This window comes from Peromyscus leucopus, chromosome 16_21, assembly GCF_004664715.2.
Source record: "Peromyscus leucopus breed LL Stock chromosome 16_21, UCI_PerLeu_2.1, whole genome shotgun sequence".
Classification (NCBI taxonomy): Eukaryota; Metazoa; Chordata; class Mammalia; order Rodentia; family Cricetidae; genus Peromyscus; species Peromyscus leucopus.
The window spans coordinates 36,586,203-36,604,166 of record NC_051084.1 but is presented as its reverse complement, the minus strand read 5'-3'; the positions used below and the strand labels follow the sequence as shown (position 1 = coordinate 36,604,166).

Genomic DNA, 17,964 nt, shown 5'->3' with positions numbered 1-17,964 from the left:
TGGGGATTGTAGCTCAGTTGGTAGAATGCTTGCCTAGCATGAACAAGGCCCTGGGTTCAAACCCTAGCACCACAAATGACTGGCACAGTGGCACACACCTATAATTCCGCATCCAGGAGGTAGAGGCAGGAGCTTCAGGAGCTTCAGAAGTTCAAGGTCATCCTCAGCTACATAGAGAGTTCAAAGCCTGCCTAGGCTATAAGGGGTTGGGAAAAAAGAAAGAATAGAAATTAAGCAAAACATTAAGAAAATCCACAAGTTTAAGGCCAGCTGAGTTCAAAGCTAGCCTGGGCCACTTAGTGAGACCCTATCCCAACACAAAAAGAAAGAGCTGGGCAGTGGTGGCACACACCTTTAATCCCAGCACTTGGGAAGCAGAGGCAGGTGAATCTCTGAGTTCAAGGACAGCCTGGTCTACAAAGCGAGTTCCAGGACACCCTATCTTGAAAAATCAAAAAGTAGAGAGAAAAGAAAATGTGGGGTGGGGTGGGGGGAACTAGGGGTGTAGCTCAGTGGTAGAGCCCTTGCTTAGCATGTTTGCAAACTCCTGCGTTCAATCCTCAATTCCCAGTACTGGAAAAAACGACAAAATACTCACAAGCCCACAGGCAGCTAAAACCCTCACTGAGCACCGACTGCTGATCATTTCTCATCACTGCTCTGCAGGGCCCGGCTGTACTTCAAGCCAGAGAGAAACAGCCTTCAAGCCACTTGCTTGGCCTTGTGCCAAGTGGAAGGAGGTGGCCTTGTGCTACAATACCCAAGGAAAGCACCAACCATTGCTTTCGGGTGCACGTGACTCACAAACACCCTTATCGCATTGTTCTTCACAGATACCTAGTTGAGGTGGAAGCCGGGGTCCCTGCACCCTGCACTTCCTTCCAATCCTCATTCACATCTTCAGCCTGCGTTGGCTGGACACTCATTTCCCCCTAGGTCAGCCATTCTGAGCCACGGGATTGAAACTAGTGGATCCGAGAGCGCCACAGAGAACAAACGTGTGTTACGAATTAGAACCCACAGACCAGATGGGTCTCACGGCTCTGTTGGGTTTGCAGAAGGGCTTTTCAGATGTTGCTGAGTCAGCACCAACATCTAGACATCAGAGTTTTGGACAAAAGATCTAACTTTTCACTTTCTTGGGTGTTTTCAAGATCAGCAGCAAACAACTGCAACTAAGGGTGGTCAGTCCATCTTGGGCAGACAGACAAGCCCTAGGTGCTCTGCCCCAGGCTTCTCCACTCCTGAGAGAATGCCTAGTCCATTCCATTCCTGTCTGCTAACTTGCTTGGCTCCTTGAAGCCCCACAGTGTAGAATCCGTAAGTCTCAACTCCCCTGGAGTGATGAGCAAAGCCTGTGCCCACCACAGACCTCACAGCCTAGCAGAGAGTTCTAGGTAGGAAAAAAAAAAAAAAAAGGCTGGGGGGCGGGGGAGATTGACATCCAAACAGAGATGTAAGAATAAGGAAAGAGACATTTTGATGTCCCAGGATTGCGGTGAGTCGGAATCCACAGCCTGGAGGAGGAGGAGGAGAAGGAGGAGAGGAGGAGGAGGAGGAGGAGGAGGAGGAGGAGGAGGAGGAGGTGTGGTCTGCGATGTACACGCTGCGTTTGCCAGAGAACCGGCTGTCCCTGTGGGTCATGGAAAGGGGACCCTGGCTTGCATAACTGCTGACTTCCTGGGAAGGACCCGAGGTGAGGTGGGGGATGGGGCAGGAAGTCACCCTCCTTGGGAAGACCTCTGTAGGTCAAATGGGAGGATCCCACCGCTCCTGGCAGATTCAGTCAAGAGTGACAGGTTCAAGTTCAGAGATCCTGGGCCTCCAGATTCTTATCAAAATAAAGCTGGACCGAGCTGAGTCCACCCTGCAAGCCCAGCCCTGATTACTTCTCATTTTCGTCACACAGCCCATCCCCCTCTCTGACCTGATATCCCCATCTGTGTGTGGCCATCGGCCCCTCTGCCCTGGGCTGGGGCAGGGGGTGGGTGGGGCTGTGCCCGGAAACTGCTCAGCCTGAGAACAATGCCTGCCCTTGGACTGAGTCTGCAGAACCCAGCCGCAATCTCTACCACCCGTGAGACCTACGCAAGAGTCCATCACTCAGAACTTTTCACTCTTGACCCCGGCCTGGAAGTGTCAGGGGCCCAAGGAAGCAAGGACAGATACAGCGTGTCCTGCTGTCCAGAGCTGGGCACATGGATCAATTGTTTCTGTTTTAGCTGGGGCTCACCCAGCCTGATCCATCCTGTCTGCTAATCCTCCCAGAGTCCTGCCTGCTGGGTCTGCATTTCCAGAGCTTCAGCGGCTCCTCAGAAAGGCAGTTCACAGGGTGGTCAGCAGCTAGACCAGCCTGTCCCCTCCGTAGCTTGTGGCCCCGGCAGGAAACATCGCCCTGTGTGCTCAATGTCCCGGTATGTAAAAATAAGCTACCACCACTGGTATCCAACTAATACAAGACTCGTAAGGGCTGCCTATGATGATGTCCACAAAACATCGTGTGTGGTGGCTGGCCCGCGTGTGAGAAGAGCTTTCTAAGTGTGCCACATGCTTCTGGAATTAGATGTCACTTGGTCATGCCTCCTATAAGCATTGTCACTGCTGTGGCGCCGTTGATTACGTACTTAACTTTAAACCAGGCACTGTGAAGGCACTTTGCTCGCAGTCTCCCATATGCTCCCCCAGCTCCAACAGGGTGGATGCTAACACCAAAACTCAGAGAGGTGAAGCAATTGGCCCGCGATCACACAGCTAGTATACAGCAACGTTAAGGTTTTTTGTTTTGTTTTGTTTTTTTTGGACTCTCGTGCTGTGACTCTTTGTGAGATGCTAACACTGGTGGCCTCAGTGTGTCCTTTCTACCTAGAGCCTCTCTGTCTCTTTTCTCTATGCTCAACGCCTAAATTAAAATCTCTTCAACAAAATTTCCAGCTCCGGTCCGGTGTTGCGGTAAAGTCACTTGCTGCAAAGGCCAGGAGACCTGAGTTTGATCCCCAGGACTCACAGGATGGTGGAAGGAGAGAACTGATTACAGAGATAGTCTTTAACCGCCCCACGCTTACCATGGGACACATACCCACATGCGCGCACGCATGCACTAATAATAAACTTGAAAAGCAAATCCCCGACTCCTTTGCTATATACTGCTTTAGTCCTGAAGGTCTTTTCAGCAAATGAAGCCAGGAATCCTGTTCTGGCTGGTGAACTCACAGAAAGCCTTGGGAACTCCTGGGACTTCTGAGGGTGGTGTGTGGAGCCGACTAGTCCCTTCCCTGCGGGTGCTCTCGGGGTGGCTGTCATTGTTCCGGGATGGGTCAAGTTTGGATGGGGTTAGCATTCCCACATCAGTGGGGGGGCCAGTGTGAGGACAGAGATGAGAGTGACTGGAAGATGACCCAGGGCTGATGCCGCAATGTCCTCCCCGGGCATCCTGCAGGTTCCCCCTTAGCTGTCTAAACCTTTCCTCACTGCCGAAGGCTTCATTCTTAGTTTGCTTTTACAGCTGAAAAACTAACAGACAGACAGGGGTCAGGAGGGCAAACTTCAGAACCCAGAGCGTCCCAAGTGCCGGCTCCGCCGCTCCTCAGCTGTGTGACTTTGAACTAATTATTTCATTTCTCTCTACTGAAAAAGACTCCTCCACGAAATGGGGCGATAGAGCACCCTTCCTGTGAGGAGGGCTGTGAGGTCACACATCCCTCTACAGCAGTGGTTCTGGACCTTCCTAACGCTGCGGCCCTTGAACACAGTTCCCCATGTTGTCGTGAGCCCCAACCATAAAATTATTCATTGCTGCTCCATACCTATAATTGTGCCGCTGTTAGGAATGGTAATGTAGATATCGGATATGCGACCTCAAGGGAGTCGGGACCCACAGGTTGAGAACCTAAGCCCTGCAGCATCTGGCATGACTGTGGGCTGGAGACACCACCCCTGTGGGCCACTCTGCCCTGTGTGGACTGTAATGACATCACCTTATAGCAATGTTATGAGGAGCAGAGAGAGCGGCGAGACCAAAGACTCAGGGCAATACCATCCCATGGTGGGGTAATCAGTGTGATGCAGTCATTAAAAAGCCCATTTGGGGAGCAGGTGAGATGGATCCATCGGTAAAGGCGCTTGCTGCCAAGCCTGGCCTAAGATCAATCCTCAGTCTTTCTTTCTCTCCTTCTTCTCCCACTCCTCTCTCCCTCTCTCACCGAAGCGGCCCCTTTGGATCCTGCAGAAGACTAGACTTGACCTCCGTCACCTAGGCAAGGTCCTACACCCAGGCCCGCTGCCTGTGGATACCTGCAGGCACTTCCCAGAGCCTCGGGGCTGCTTTTCCTGGGGTAGATAAAACTGCAGAGGTGGCAATAGGGTCCCCTACTTCTGCTGTGGACTCCTCCTTCATCATCTCCACAATGGAGCCTGGCCCCGGGCATTCACTGTAGCCGTTTCCTAACACGGTCCCGGGTTGTATGGGAAGATGCACCCCTGTGTGGGCACTGGGATAAAGCAGAAGTTCTGTTCGGAAGGAGGAGGGGAGAAGAGCTGCAGGGGAGGATGAGGAGGGAGTCTGCAGTCCTGACAAGCCCTGTGCCTCTTCCCAGCCACCTACCCCAGTCTATCCCCAAGCATTCACCAAACGAGGTGGGGTAGCAAATGGGAACACAAAAGGGACAATCTCTGCACTGAAGGGCGGGGCACCCAGGAGCAGAGAGGTCAGAGTATCCTGCCAGATAGGGAGTTCACCTCCATAGGCTCCACAGGAAACCAGTCATTGAAATTGCCCTCAGGAGACTATGGGTGGCAGCGGTTCGGCCATGGTCTTGGGAACAAAGCTGTTGAATGAGGACTTCTAGGGTTGGAGCAGGACTGGCTGGGGGGGGTTCTCCCTGACCCCCACACTTTCATTGCTCACACCCTCGGTCTGCCTTTTTTTTTTTTTTTAGGATGGAAGATCCCACCTATCTCAGGTTGGCTTTGAACTTCTTATGTAGCTGAGGGTGACCTTGAGTTTTGATCCTCTTGAGAGCTGAGATTACAAGTCTGGGCCACAGAGATCAGTTCGTGCAATGTTGGGGATAAAACCTAGGGCCTTCTGCATGCCAGGCAAGCACCAACTGAGCTATAACCCCAACCACCTCTCTGCCAGTCTAAACAGCTGAGTGGGAAAGGAGATAAAGGATGATACAAAATATCCTACCTTTGGTACGAGGCACGCTGGAGCCTTTCTGCTACCTAACAAGGCTAGAGCTGCGCCTCCCTGGAAAGTCAGAGCTCTTAGCCCTCATCTCACCCTCCAGGTGGGTCTAGTCTAGACCTTGTCACACATGCCAGTTCCTGCTGATTGGCAGTAGAAAGAACTGCAATTGCCTAGGCTCATTGGGGGCGCGGGGAGGTAACAATGCCTGATGTCTTAGTCTGTGTTCTATTGCTGTGAAGAGACACCGTGATCACGGCAACTCTTATAAAGGAAAGCATTTACTCGGGGATGGCTTACAGTTTGAGGGGTTTAGTCCATTAGCCCCACGGCGGCGGGGAGCATGGCGACATGCAGGCAGACATGATAGCTGGGAGTTCTATGTCTGCATCTGAAGGCAGCAGGGAGAGACCGACCCTGGGCCTGGCTTGGGCTCTTGAAACCTCAAAGCCCACCTCCCAGTGACACACTTCCTCCAACAAGGCCACACCTACCCCAACAAGGACACACCTCCTAATCCTTCTAAGCAGTGCCGTTCCCTGATGACTGAGCATTCAAATAAATGAGCCTACGGGGGACATTCTTATTCAAACTGCCACAACCGATTAGCAATGTCTACTGTGAGTACAAGAGCGTGTATTTAAAGAATTCCTTCTCTGGGGAGACATAAACAGTATCTCCCTGTCCCTCATAAGGTCCCAGAGACAAGCATGATTCCACTAAAGATCTTCCCGGGGAACCAGTGAGTTTATTGGGCTTGCATACAGAGCGCATGGTAAGGGATTACTGATGGGAACATGAATGGCCTCAAAGCAGCCTCATGGGAAAGTCTTTCCCCAGCATGAATGGTGGCTTCCCCCTAGCTACGTAAATGGGAGGTTCCTTCCCTTAGCCTTCTCCAGCATGTATACTCTAGCACCCAAGGCTGTGTGCAATTGGGGCAGGACTGCATCCAGATGATTAGAAGGAGAAGCTGGCCTCTGGGACCAGAGTCAGTGACTCCCCTCGTCTCTTCCGTCTAGGAGGGGATGGCGATAGTCAGCCCACTCGGCAGTGAAGGGCATTTGCAAACAGACATAGCCGATCTGAGGAAGACAGTGGCTGGCCATTTTGTTCTGAGGACTGTTTTCTACAATAGAAAGAGGGAGGGAGACAGACAGAGGCTGTACCTGCTACCCACGTCTTGCAGGCCCTGGCACTCGAGCTCACCTGGAATGCCTGGACATGTTTGTGACTGAAGAAAGCATGACAGATCTGAGCCGTGGAATGCTGCAGATGTTTAACAACTGGTTTATAGGGTGGAAAGGGGCTGTTTGGTTGCTTTTGCCGATTTCTACCATGTGAACGCCTACTGTGGCCGGTTTTCAGCTGTCCGCGCATGAGGTTCCGAAGCGCCAAGCTAAGGAGAGCTGTGCCTACTGGCTCACGGGAGACCAAATGTGCTGATTTTGAGCAGTTGTCAGATTTTCTAAAGCCTCCTGCCATCCCCCAGACCTCTACCAACTCTGGGCTGTTCTGAACTAGGTTTCAGGATCCTTTTGCACGCTGTGAATCTCTGGCAAGCTACAGCCAGAGGTTTCTTCATCCATAGACTGGAGTTCATTGTGTCAATCATAAAGCATGATTTGCCCAGCATGTTCCTGGGGCAACCAATCCAGATGCTCTACCTAGAAATTGACCTCAGTGCTCCCTATCAGGTCTCTAGACATGGCCTGCTGTCCCTTGAAAGTAAAGACAGCCCAATTGAGTTCCTTCCCACTCTGCAGGCATAGTATGGCTGGTATTGTAAACAACTCAAGGTCCTTAGAGAATCTGGGATACCCAGTATCGGTCGTGGTAGAGACAGGCCGGCAGTGAGAGGTGTAGAACAGGATTCAGACCCCAGCTCCTGGGAGCCCCACAGCCAGGCAGGGACAGAACATGAATTCAGAGCACACTGTGACTCTGTACTGGCTCTGCCTAGGACCAGGACCAGATTTGGAGAGGGTCTAAGTAAACAGAACCTTCCACTCTCAAGGACCTCCTGATTCCAGCATGGAAAACATTGAGTTCACATAAGCCAGGTTCAAAACCAGGCAGGCAGTGGAGAGTTTAAAGCCTAAAAAGTAACAGACTAAGAGATGCAAGCCAGGTCAAGCATGGTGGCGCACGCCTTTAATCCCAGCATTTGGGAGGCAGAGGCAGGAGGATCTCTGTGAGTTCGAGGCCATCTTGGTCTATATAGTGAGCTCCAGAACAGCCAGGACTACATGAAGAGACCCTGTCTCAAAACAAGCAAACAAACAAGAAAATCCCAGGTACTGCCTAAGGTCATGGGTCACCTTAGACAAGTTGCTTAACCTCCAGTGGATGGACAAATGCAGCCCAACTTCTTCCAAACACAATGAAATCCTTATTTTAGCATTTTTTTTCTTGTAACTTGATGGCATGGCGCTCCAGCATGGACTCTTCTGATGACAGTATTGTGAGGTGCTGCCAGGTTTGAATGCTCCGAGTCCACATCAGTGAGAAGGGGTGAGCCTGCCGCTCCCACCCCAAGCTTGTCCCAAGAGCAGATGTCATTTTGCAGAGACCTTATCAATACTATGCCTCCTGCAACCCGGGTAATGTTGTCTTATAGAATAATTAGTGATTTGATGAGTGCATGAAGGGCCCTGAGAACGTGGTGAATGTCGACTGCATACGTGAATGAATGAATGAATAAATGAATGAATGAATGATGAATGAATGGCTCCTCCTACCACAGGCTTTTCTCAGAGTCCTCACGATCCATCCATCAGGGCTCTTTGGCTATGCTCCAGCTCTCTCCCATAGGATGCTCTAACTTCTCAGCAGGAGGAAATGAGTGATTCCTCTCCATGTCACCAGAGCTTAGTATCAGGCCTTTGATAACACGTGGGGTTGTTGTTGTTGCTTAATGCAGTTTTCCTTCCTCAAAGGGTGTGTCTGCCTGTGTGTTCTTCATCTTTATGTAGCCATAGCGTGGTATAGAACGTATTGAAGAAAGGCCCCTCAGAATTCTGGCCGCCCCAGGTTGCATCACAGGATCTGCTCCTGGTTATCTATTTAAAGGAGGTAAGACTGCCTCGCTCCAAGAGTGGCAGGTAGCAGATATGAGGAGCAAGGTCTTAGACAGAGGGCTTCTACTCTGGGTATCTACTGTAGACTGCCTCTGGGCATCCTGTTGTGGCCCACTCCATCCTTCCTGGGCCCTGTGGAATAATCTGCATCGTTCTCTCTTCTGTTCCCATGGCCTGCACAGGCACAGGTAGCTTCCTCCTTCTTCAGATGGGGTGATGTGAACAGTCACTCACAGAGTCCCATCCCACCCATCACCACCACCCCACCACCCACCCCGGTCAGGAGAGATGGAGCGTTTTGTTAGGAAGCTCCCCGATGAGGAGTCAGGAGGCTGGATTTTGTTCACATCTTCACCCAACCTCCTTGGGCCTCTCGGTCCCTACTCTGTCTAAAGTGAAGTTGACGATGCTTTGAACTGGCTGTCCTTTGAGTGCCAGGCCAGAAAAATGGATCAGTCATGAGTCACATGACTGACCAGAGCACAGACATGTGACACGACAGCACCATTTCACTTTACAGAAGTGTCAGCTGCCCATCCGCTGTTTATTGAACACAGCACTGGCCAAGGGCCCGGTGTGAAATCCAGGGGTCCCCACTGCAGGCCGGTGAGAGGACGACATGGAGGAGGGTAACAGTTGGCTCTGTCATGATCTTCCAGAAGGATCAGTCAGAATGATGGCGCTCTTCCCCATGGATAGAAAAGGGTTTGTTGTAGACAAAGCCTTGTCCTGTCTCTGAGTCCATTCCACATCAGTTCTCTCCACCCACCTACGGGTCCTGGAAATCAAACTCGGGCCATCAGGATCGGCAGCAAGAGCTTTTACCCGCTCAGCCACCTCCTCCTCCCTTCCAGCACTAGGGATTTATCTTGTTGCTGTGACGAAATGCCCAGCAAAAGCAGCTTCAGGAAGGGATCATTTACTTTGGCTCCCACTTTGAGCTCAGCGTCCATCATGGTGCAGAAGGCATGGCACCGGACCTTCCTGTCGGTGGAAACACTGTGTCCGTAGTCAGGAAGCAGAGGATGAATCCTTGACACTTCCTCATAGACATGCTCGGAGGTTGGTCTCCTAGGTGACTCTAGGTCCTGTCAAGGTGACAGTCATTGCCAACCCCCTACACACACACACACACACACACACACACACACACACACACACACCATCATCATCATCATCATCATCATCATCCTGTGACAGCATCAACATAGGAGCTTCTTCCTCACTGAAGTCTCTGTGAGTGACAGGCTGAGGGGTGGTGAGAGCTTGGCAAAGCAGAGCCCCTGGGAGCCGTGGAGAAGTCCTACAGAGAGGCACAGGAGGCGGTGCCGGATGGTAACCTCACTCTGAGGGAGAGGCTCGCTGTAGACGTGAGTCGGAAGCACTCCTGGTTTACTAACAGCAGGCAGGTCCACCCCCAGAGCTCCACCCTGTACCACCAAGAGCATCCCCAATCTTGCAGACTGGAAGCTGGGCCCTGTCAGACCCGGTAGGCTCCATGTAGCTGCCCTTCATATGGCCAAACCATCCCAAAATCCCCAGAGTCCCAATTTTGTCATTGTTGAATACTTTCCCCCCCAACCAGGAGGCACAGCCTTCCCAGGAAGCCTATGCTTTCGAGATAGTTGCAGGTTCTGCATGACATCCTCCTGTCCCTCAGCTTAATAGGTCCCAGATGCTCTCCCTCCCTGACCCTCGCTGCCCCCAGCCTGTTCTGGACCCCTGCCATCTGGCCCAGAGCTTCCCAGTCAGCCACTACACCTTTTTTTTTTTTTTTTTTCTTTTTTCTGGTTGTTGTTTTTAATTGAAACATTTTGTTCACCCGGACACGATGGCTTGACAGAGGCCAGCAAGATGGGCTGTTTCTTCCTGGATGGGAACCAAAACACAGAATGGTACTGGCAGAGGGGGGAGGGGAGAAGGAAGGGGCTTTGAGGCCGTAAGGAACCTGTGGGGAAGCATCGGGCGGCCATGCTGGCAGAGCATGAAAGGCAACAGAAGCAGCTAGCTTCTAAGCTGACGTGGTCAGGTCAGCAGGGGCTGAAGGGGACATGCAGCCGGGACCCCTCCCCTTGGGGCTGTGCCCCCCCTGCCTCCGTAGCTCCCTTCTACAGAAATGCCATTCAGACAGTCTCCTGTCACTACTTCCTTTCCTGCCCTCTTGGCTCCCACCCTCACAATGCTTGAACTTGTAACTCTTGATAATGAGACAGGGCTGCTGCTGAAGTCCAGTGCGGGAGGAGGGAACATGGAGGGGGAGGGACGGGAGGGAAGGAGGGAGTCCAGAGAGAGGAGAGAGAGAGAGAGAGAGAGAGAGAGAGAGAGAGAGAGAGAGAGAGAGAGAGAGAAGACTGATCCCCAGACTGAGAAGTGGGTGTCAGGAAAGCAGTAGTGGGCGGCAGACCTGGAGGGCAAGATGTCTGACTCAGTGCCTAACAGAAACCAGGCCAGGCCAATAGACATCAGGCTGGGAGGGGAGGGCTGGAGAGCTCCCCCCCCACACACCTGCTCCTGTTGCCAGTTTTCCATTGCATGTCCTGGGAAAGCCTACAGGAGTGTGAGCACACTAACAGCATCAGTCTCTCCAGCGTCTTCTGTGACCTCTCTGCGCTTGCATTGGAGGCCACCTCGGAGCAACCTGAACCATAAACGCGCACAGGCAGGTCCCTGAGAACGCAACTTGACAGGCAGGAAGGTGAAGGGTGGGGACCCCTAGACCCCCTCTCAGGGCTGAGCCGGGGGTCCAGACCCCTGCATTTCTCATCCAATTATAAAAAAAACATGGAGACAAAATAAAGGGGAAATGGATCACACCGGCAAGAGTGAGCCAGGAAAAGACGAACTTTGAAGACCAGATGGAAACCCGTTTGCCAAAGAATTCTTGGATGTTGTTTCTAAGGTGACCCCCCCCCCACCCTCTCCCTCTGGCAGCAGTGACACTGACCAGTCCTTTTCTCTCTCTTTCAGGACCTCCTGTAAGTACAGGCTGCAGCTGGTCCCCGTGTGTGCGCGCGCGCGCGTCTCAAAGGCCTGTGTCGTCTATGGTAACAGGGCCCTGGGTGGGGCGCTGACAGCCCCTACTGTCTTCCAGGGGGGGTCCTTCCCCAAGTCCCACAAAGATCTAGGACTCTGTATCCCTTCAGGGCTAGACAGTGGCCACCCTGGCCTTCTAGCCTTCATTTCATTCTAGAAGACTGGCTTACCCCTTTCTTGGCCTGCCTTCCAAACACACACACACACACACACACACACACACACACACACACACACACACACCAATAACAATGGTGAAAGAAGTGGTAGCTATCAGAAAGAAGGAAGATCACCCAGCTAGGTTCTGCTCCCTCCCCCAATGTCTTTGTCCCATGCAGAAAGCAGGTCAGGGCACAGCTCCAGGCTACGGAGACTCCACAGTGCCATCCACACCCCTGCGTGGGCAGCCCCATTCTGGCCAGGCCCCGAGGGGCAGCTGAGGCCGGTGGTGGTAATAGCCGTACAGGCCACATGTCCTGCTTCCTGGGCCTTAGTCCTAGGGGTGGGCAGGGAGCTGGACCTTTTCCAAATGCCCGGAGAAGAACTCAAGGAAACACCTCCCTAAGGTAAAGGGCCCGAAGCCAGAATCACGTGCTCTTTGAGGAACAGTCTTTGATAGCCCTACAAAAGACCTGAGGGCACTGGGGGACTCTGGGGACCGGCTCTGAAAGGGCCCAGCCACTTCACATCAGATCTCTCTCAAGGTCACTGAAATCTACCCCACCCTCTCCCCGTCCCTCCTGAGTTGCTAGGAGGTGGCTTTGGGGCTGTGAGGAACCAGTGGAAGTCAGAGGAAGAGAGTACCCTATTTGTGAAACCAGTGCACCTGATTCTTAAAGAGACCGTTATTTAATACTCTGTGATTACGCTGAAATCCCACCCCCCCCCACCCCTGACCCCTAAGAATCCTCCCACCACTTTGTCTGGTAGGACTCGGATAGCAGAGCAGCGAAGGAGGAAGGTGCATTATCATGGCTGGTTTAGGGGCATCAAATGGCCATTCCTGTCCCCCATCTCCCAAAATAGATGGCGGGGGCTGGGGATGTGGCTGAGGTGGTGGAGTTGGAGTGCTTGCCTAGCATGCGTGGAACTCTGGGTCTAATCCCCAGCATACATCCCAGCACTTGGAAGATGGAAACAGGAAGATCTAAAATTCAAGGTCATCCTCAGCTGTATAAGGAGTTCAAGGCCAGCCTGGGCTACTTAGATTTGGTTTTTTTCTAAAAAGGAACTATGGTAGGCCACCTGCTGGAATGGGATCATGTATCCCTTCCTTTTTTTTTTTCGAAGAGTCCACATCTGCCTCATCCTGAGGACACGCCAGAGGTGGCATTAACTCCAGGTGCCTCATTAGAACCTCGGCGTCCTCAGAGTTGTGCCTACCTGCCTGGCATATCGTTCCTAGCCGGAGTGGGTGCTGTCATTCCTGGATTCTGGGGACTGGCAAAGTGGGGTATGAGTGCCTACCTACAGTCTCTACCTGTCTGAGCTTTGGAGCAAGGGGCAAGGCCCAGGTAGTTTTTTGTGCTTCTAAGCTTGACGCAGAGGAGAGTCCCCAGGTCCTTGCCCAGCTCTGACTAACACGGCTGAAAAACAGAAGGACGAAGAGGGATTGGGGGGGGAATGGGGGGGGACGGGGACACACTTCCTCAGCCCCGTGTGCTTTGATTCCTGCAAGGAAGGATGTTGATGGCCAGAGGTGAGGGTTGGACAGATGGCCATCTGCTGCCCTGAGGGCTGTCTCTTAGGGGCTGGCTCTGCACTCCAGTGGGGATGCCCAGGTTCCTGTGGGCACAAGGTTGGCACACACGGTGGAGGATGCATTGATGTGGCAGCGGGAATTAGCAAAGGGTAGCAAATTAGCCTCTCCCTCTGCCCCTCCTCAGTGTCCAAGGCAGAAGCCTGTCTCCCCTCTGCCCCCCTTTCTCATCATTTGAGTTATAGGAGCACACAGCACCCTCTGCTTAAAAAAAAAATCTGTAACTCCTGTTGATTAATGTATTTCCTTTATTTCTACCCCACCTCACTCCGGGAGAGAGGGGTTTAAAACTATGTACTAGTTGGGTTTTTTTTTTTTTTTGTCAATTTGACACAAGCTAGGGTCATGTGGGAAGAAGCTCCTCAGTTGAAAAAAAAATACCTCCATCGGACTGACCTGGAGGCAAGTTATTTTCTTGACTAGTGATTGGTGCGGGAGAGGACCCAGCCCACTGTGGATGATGCTGTCCTTGGGCAGGGAGTCCTGGGCTGCATAAGGAAACAAGCTGAGCAAGCCATGGGGAGCAAGGCAGGGAGCAGAACCCCTCTATGGGCCTGGAGTTCCTGCCCTGACTTCACGATGGACTGACATCTGAACCCTCCCCCCTTGGTCATGGTATTTACTGCAATAGAAAGCCAACTGGAACAAACAAGGCAAGGAAACAGGGGTGGGGAACTGAACAGGAGAGGCAGAAAAACTGGGATTTGAGCTCCCTGTTGGCCCATGCAAAAGGGGAAATCAGTTTTTTGTTTTTGTTTTTTGTTTTTTCAAAAACTCAGTCTACAGTTAGGTAGGAAGGCATTGGACACTTAGTGAAAGGTGGCTTTCCGTGGTCCTGTGCTTCACCCACTTGTCCTCACCTAATAATGGGGTCTAATAAATGGCTCGTGCTAGTATTTGCTTAGCACTTGCTGTATACAAGTCCCTGAGTTCAGTGTTACACTAGTTTATCTCATCGTAAAGACAGGTGCTTACTCAGTTCTCCCGTTGTCGGGCTGAGAAAACGGAAGGCGCCTTGGACTTCCGGTCATCCTCATCACTCACACTGAAAGTGCAGAGCCAAGACTGAGCACAGGTGGGCTGGCTACGCAGCTCTTGCTCCTGTTCCAGAAGATTCTATCTCTGCTACCGAAACATCTCCACCTGTGCTGGGCCCCACCCCGTGGGCCAGGGCTCAGGCTCAGCTCATTTTTTTTTTTTTTAATTGAAAAGCTTTTTTTTCCATACCCTTTATCTTGTGTTTCCCCTCCCCTAATTCCTCCCAGATCCTCCCCACTGCCCTCCCCACCTGAATTTATGTTCTTTTCTCTCTCACTCACTTTCAAAAACAAACAAGGAACAAAAACAAGCAAAAAACACATACAAAAAACCCACAAAAACGAAAATCAAACAAGCAAAAAACCCACAAGAGGAAAAAATAAAAATGCCTAAACAAAGCAAAATGAAACAAAAGGTCCACAAAAATGCCTTTGAGTTTGTTTTGTGTGGGCCAAGAACTCCTGGGCATGGGGCCTGTGCTAAAGCATGATTGATAGACCCAGCGATACCCCACTGGAGAAAATCTGATCTTCCCTTTGCCATTGGGTATCAAGAAGCCAGTTGCAGATGGCTTCTTGGTTAGGGGTGGGACCCTGTGTCTACTTCCCGCCTCAGTCCTGGGACCCCATCTGGCTTGAACCTGTGCAGGTCCGGTGTGTGCTGCCACAGTCTCTGTGAGTTCACACGCATCAGTCCTGTTGTGTCAGGAGGACATTGTTCCCTTGGAGCCACCCATTACCTCTGGCCCTTTCTGTCCCCTCTTCTCTACAGACTCCCAGGCCTTGAGGGTAGGAGCTCAGTGAAGTCATCCCCACTTAGGACTGAGTCCTCCAGAGGCTCTCACTCGATGCAGACTGTCCACTTGTGGGTCTCTGTGTTAGTTACCAACTACTTCAAGAAGCAGCTTCTCTGACGTGGGTTGGGCAAGGCCCTGATCTATGGGTGTAGCAGTGTGCCATTTCATTGCTATATCCCTTTATCAGAATAATAGTGGGTTCTCCCCTAGACCCATGACCTCCCTAGTCTCAGGTTTGGGGCCACCTGAGCAGTGTTAGGTGTTCCCACTCATGGAGTGGGTCTTAAATCCAGTCCAAAAGTGGTTGGTTACTCCCACAGTGTTTGAGCCACGACTACACAAGTGTTATCTTTCAGGCAGGTTGCTGATGTAGGTGACAGGGTTTATAGCTGCATTGACTTCACCTTTCTTCTCTGGTGATGTGCAGGGTACCTTCCGGGACCATGAACGCTAGTCACTAGGGTGAAGGTTCTAGTGAGGCGCCAGCTTGACTTCTCTGTGTTCACTGGCATAAGTCGGTGCTCTCTCCGGCAACAGGCCCTGACCATCAGGTTGGGGCAAGCAACTGACAGCCTTGGCAATAGCTTGTGATGTGTGGGCATTCCCATGGGGCCCCGTTGGCCAACAACTCAATAATGTATAAGTCATGCCTAGACTGGAGGTTTTATTTGGTGGCATAAGATGTCGAGTTGAGGTACTGGCTCCCCTATTTGGTGACTCTGTTTACCTTCTTTTCGTGTGTATTTCTATTTTAAGGAGCGACTGCAGAGTTTTTGTTGCTGTTGTTGTTGTTCTTTATGTATTTCAGATACTAACCTTCTATCAGATGTACAGTTGTTAAAGATCTCTTCCCACTCTGTAGGCTGTTGCTTTCCCCGAATGACAGTGTCCTTTGCCATATAGAAACTTTTCAGCTTTTTAGGTCCCATTCATTAACTCTTGATCTTAATCTTATATCAGACTCAGGGTAGCTGGTCTTCTGTTGAAACCCTTGATGCATTTGGAGTTGAGTTTTGTGCAGAGTGAGAGACATGGATCTATTTTCATTCTTCTACACACAGTCATCCAGTATAACTGGCATCATTTATTGAAGAGGCTGTCTTCTCCAATGGTTATTTTTTACTTCTTTGTCAAAAAATCAGGTGTCCATAGGTGCGTGACATTGTGTCTGGGTCTTCAGTTCAGTTCCATTGATCAACTCAACTCCATTGTCCACATGTCTGCCTTCATGCCAGTCCCATGCTGGTTTTATTTCTGTAGCTCTGCAACACAACCTGAGTCTAGGATGGTGGCCCTCCTGCAGTTCTCCTATCGTTCAGGATTGTTTTAGCTACCCTGCTTGGTTGGTTGGTTTGGGTTTTGTGTGTGTGTGTGTGTGTGTGTGTGTGTGTGTGTGCGCGTTTCTACATAAAGTTGAAGACTGATTTTTCAGTTTCTGTAAAGAACTGTATTGGTGTTTTCGTTGGGATTGCATTGAATCTATAGATTGCTTTTGGTAGAACGGCCCTTTTCACAATATCACTCCTACTCCTCCACGCAGGTTTAGCTCCTGAGAGCATCTCAGGAGTCTGCCCCCTCTTGGCAGAAGGCAGCTATCAGTATAGTACAGTACCTTCTGGGTCAAACCTATCTGAGGTCAGGGTCCAGCCACTCTCTGGATTTTGTGGGTTTCTCAGAGATTTCCTGTATGTATTGCTATGGTTGGAAGTATAATTGATAGGATATTTTTGGATAATTTCTATTTATTTATATATTTACTTATTTTGAGAGAGAGTCTTACTCTGTGGTCCATGCTGGCCTAGACTTCATCATCTTCCTGCCTCAACCTCCCAGGTGCCAGGATGACTCTAGGCTGACATACGCCTAGCTGGTGTTCTTCTCTTCTTCACATTGTGGAGACTTTTGTCCGTTGGGTTCAGGGAAGCAGGAAGGCTGAAGAGTCCCCGCCCCCCACCCCAGTGCCGACCCATCCCGGAGTTGGTGATCTTATGTAGTCTCACGCATCAAAGAAGTCCCACTGTCTCCCTCACGATCCTCTGCGGGTCCCCCCCCCCCATCTCTGGCCCCACACCATTGCTATAGATGTGGCCCGTGCACCAGGGGCATCCGAGCAGATGGCAGGCTCTGCCCTACCTGTGCCTTCTCCTGTGTGGTGGAACAGGGAACAGGGAGTCCTGATTACCTCTCATCCCTACCCTTTCCTGGTCAGGGCCAGTGGGCAGAAATGGTGCCCAGAGTACCACAGGGAGCCAGAGAGAAGGGTTCAGAGGCAGCAGCGTGCTAGTGAGAGGCGAAACCCCAGTGACCCTTGAGTCACGGGAAGGGACGGATCATCTTTCTGTTTGCTGTCCTAGTCCTGAGCCTGGCATATAGGAGGAGGTCCTGGTTATTTGGCTTTGTGGATGGATGGATGGATGGATGGATGGATGGATAGATGACAGAAAGGAAGCCCCATCCCTGTCTTGATAACAAACTAAAAAGCCCCTAGGGTACAGGGGACTCCCCTGGGGTCACAGCTGATTGGGGCCATGTTACCCCATCGACTATTCATAATTCCCACCTCTGTCAAGTTCACTCTCCACCTCTTTATTTCAGGGCCCCACTGGAAGACCTGGACTCCCAGTAAGTAACTCATTTCTTCTCTCTCTGCCTCCTTTTCATGTGGGCGCTGGGGATAGAGCCTGTGCCCTGGCATACTTCAGGCACGCTCGCACTGAGCCACACCCCGGAGCCGTCACTCAGTCTTTCTCGGTCCCTTGACTGGCTGGCTTGGGGGGCAAGTTCTCCTCACAGTTCTCTGAGTGCGACCTCCCTCCGGAGTCTTTAATCTGTGGCCGAGGGCAAAACCACACCCATGCCCTCTACTTTGGTACACTGGAGATTACCTGGGGCCTATGGCTACAAGTCCTGGCAACCCTCCTGAGGTGTTAGCAGGCAGGCCCAGCAGCAGACCCTCCCAACCCAGGAGCTGTTGTCAAGATAGAGAGTTTCGTAATGGGGGACTGGAACAAGTGGCCAGTCCCTGGCTCATTCCCACCCTCTTTCGTGGTAGATGACATTCAAATTACTGTTC

The 17,964-nt window shown here is 51.5% G+C and overlaps 1 protein-coding gene across 13 annotated transcripts in view; it reads left to right on the top strand.

Annotated features, from left to right (window-relative positions):
• The window catches only part of Col13a1 (collagen type XIII alpha 1 chain), a 151,433-nt gene that overhangs the window by 46,986 nt on the left and 86,483 nt on the right, over positions 1-17,964 (top strand). For all 13 annotated transcript variants that reach the window (XM_037199539.1, XM_037199535.1, XM_037199541.1 and 10 more), the window contains exons 3-4: positions 11,233-11,240; positions 17,487-17,513. In XM_037199539.1, the coding sequence (XP_037055434.1) occupies positions 11,233-11,240; positions 17,487-17,513 (35 nt within the window). The remainder of the gene's footprint in view (positions 1-11,232; positions 11,241-17,486; positions 17,514-17,964) is intronic.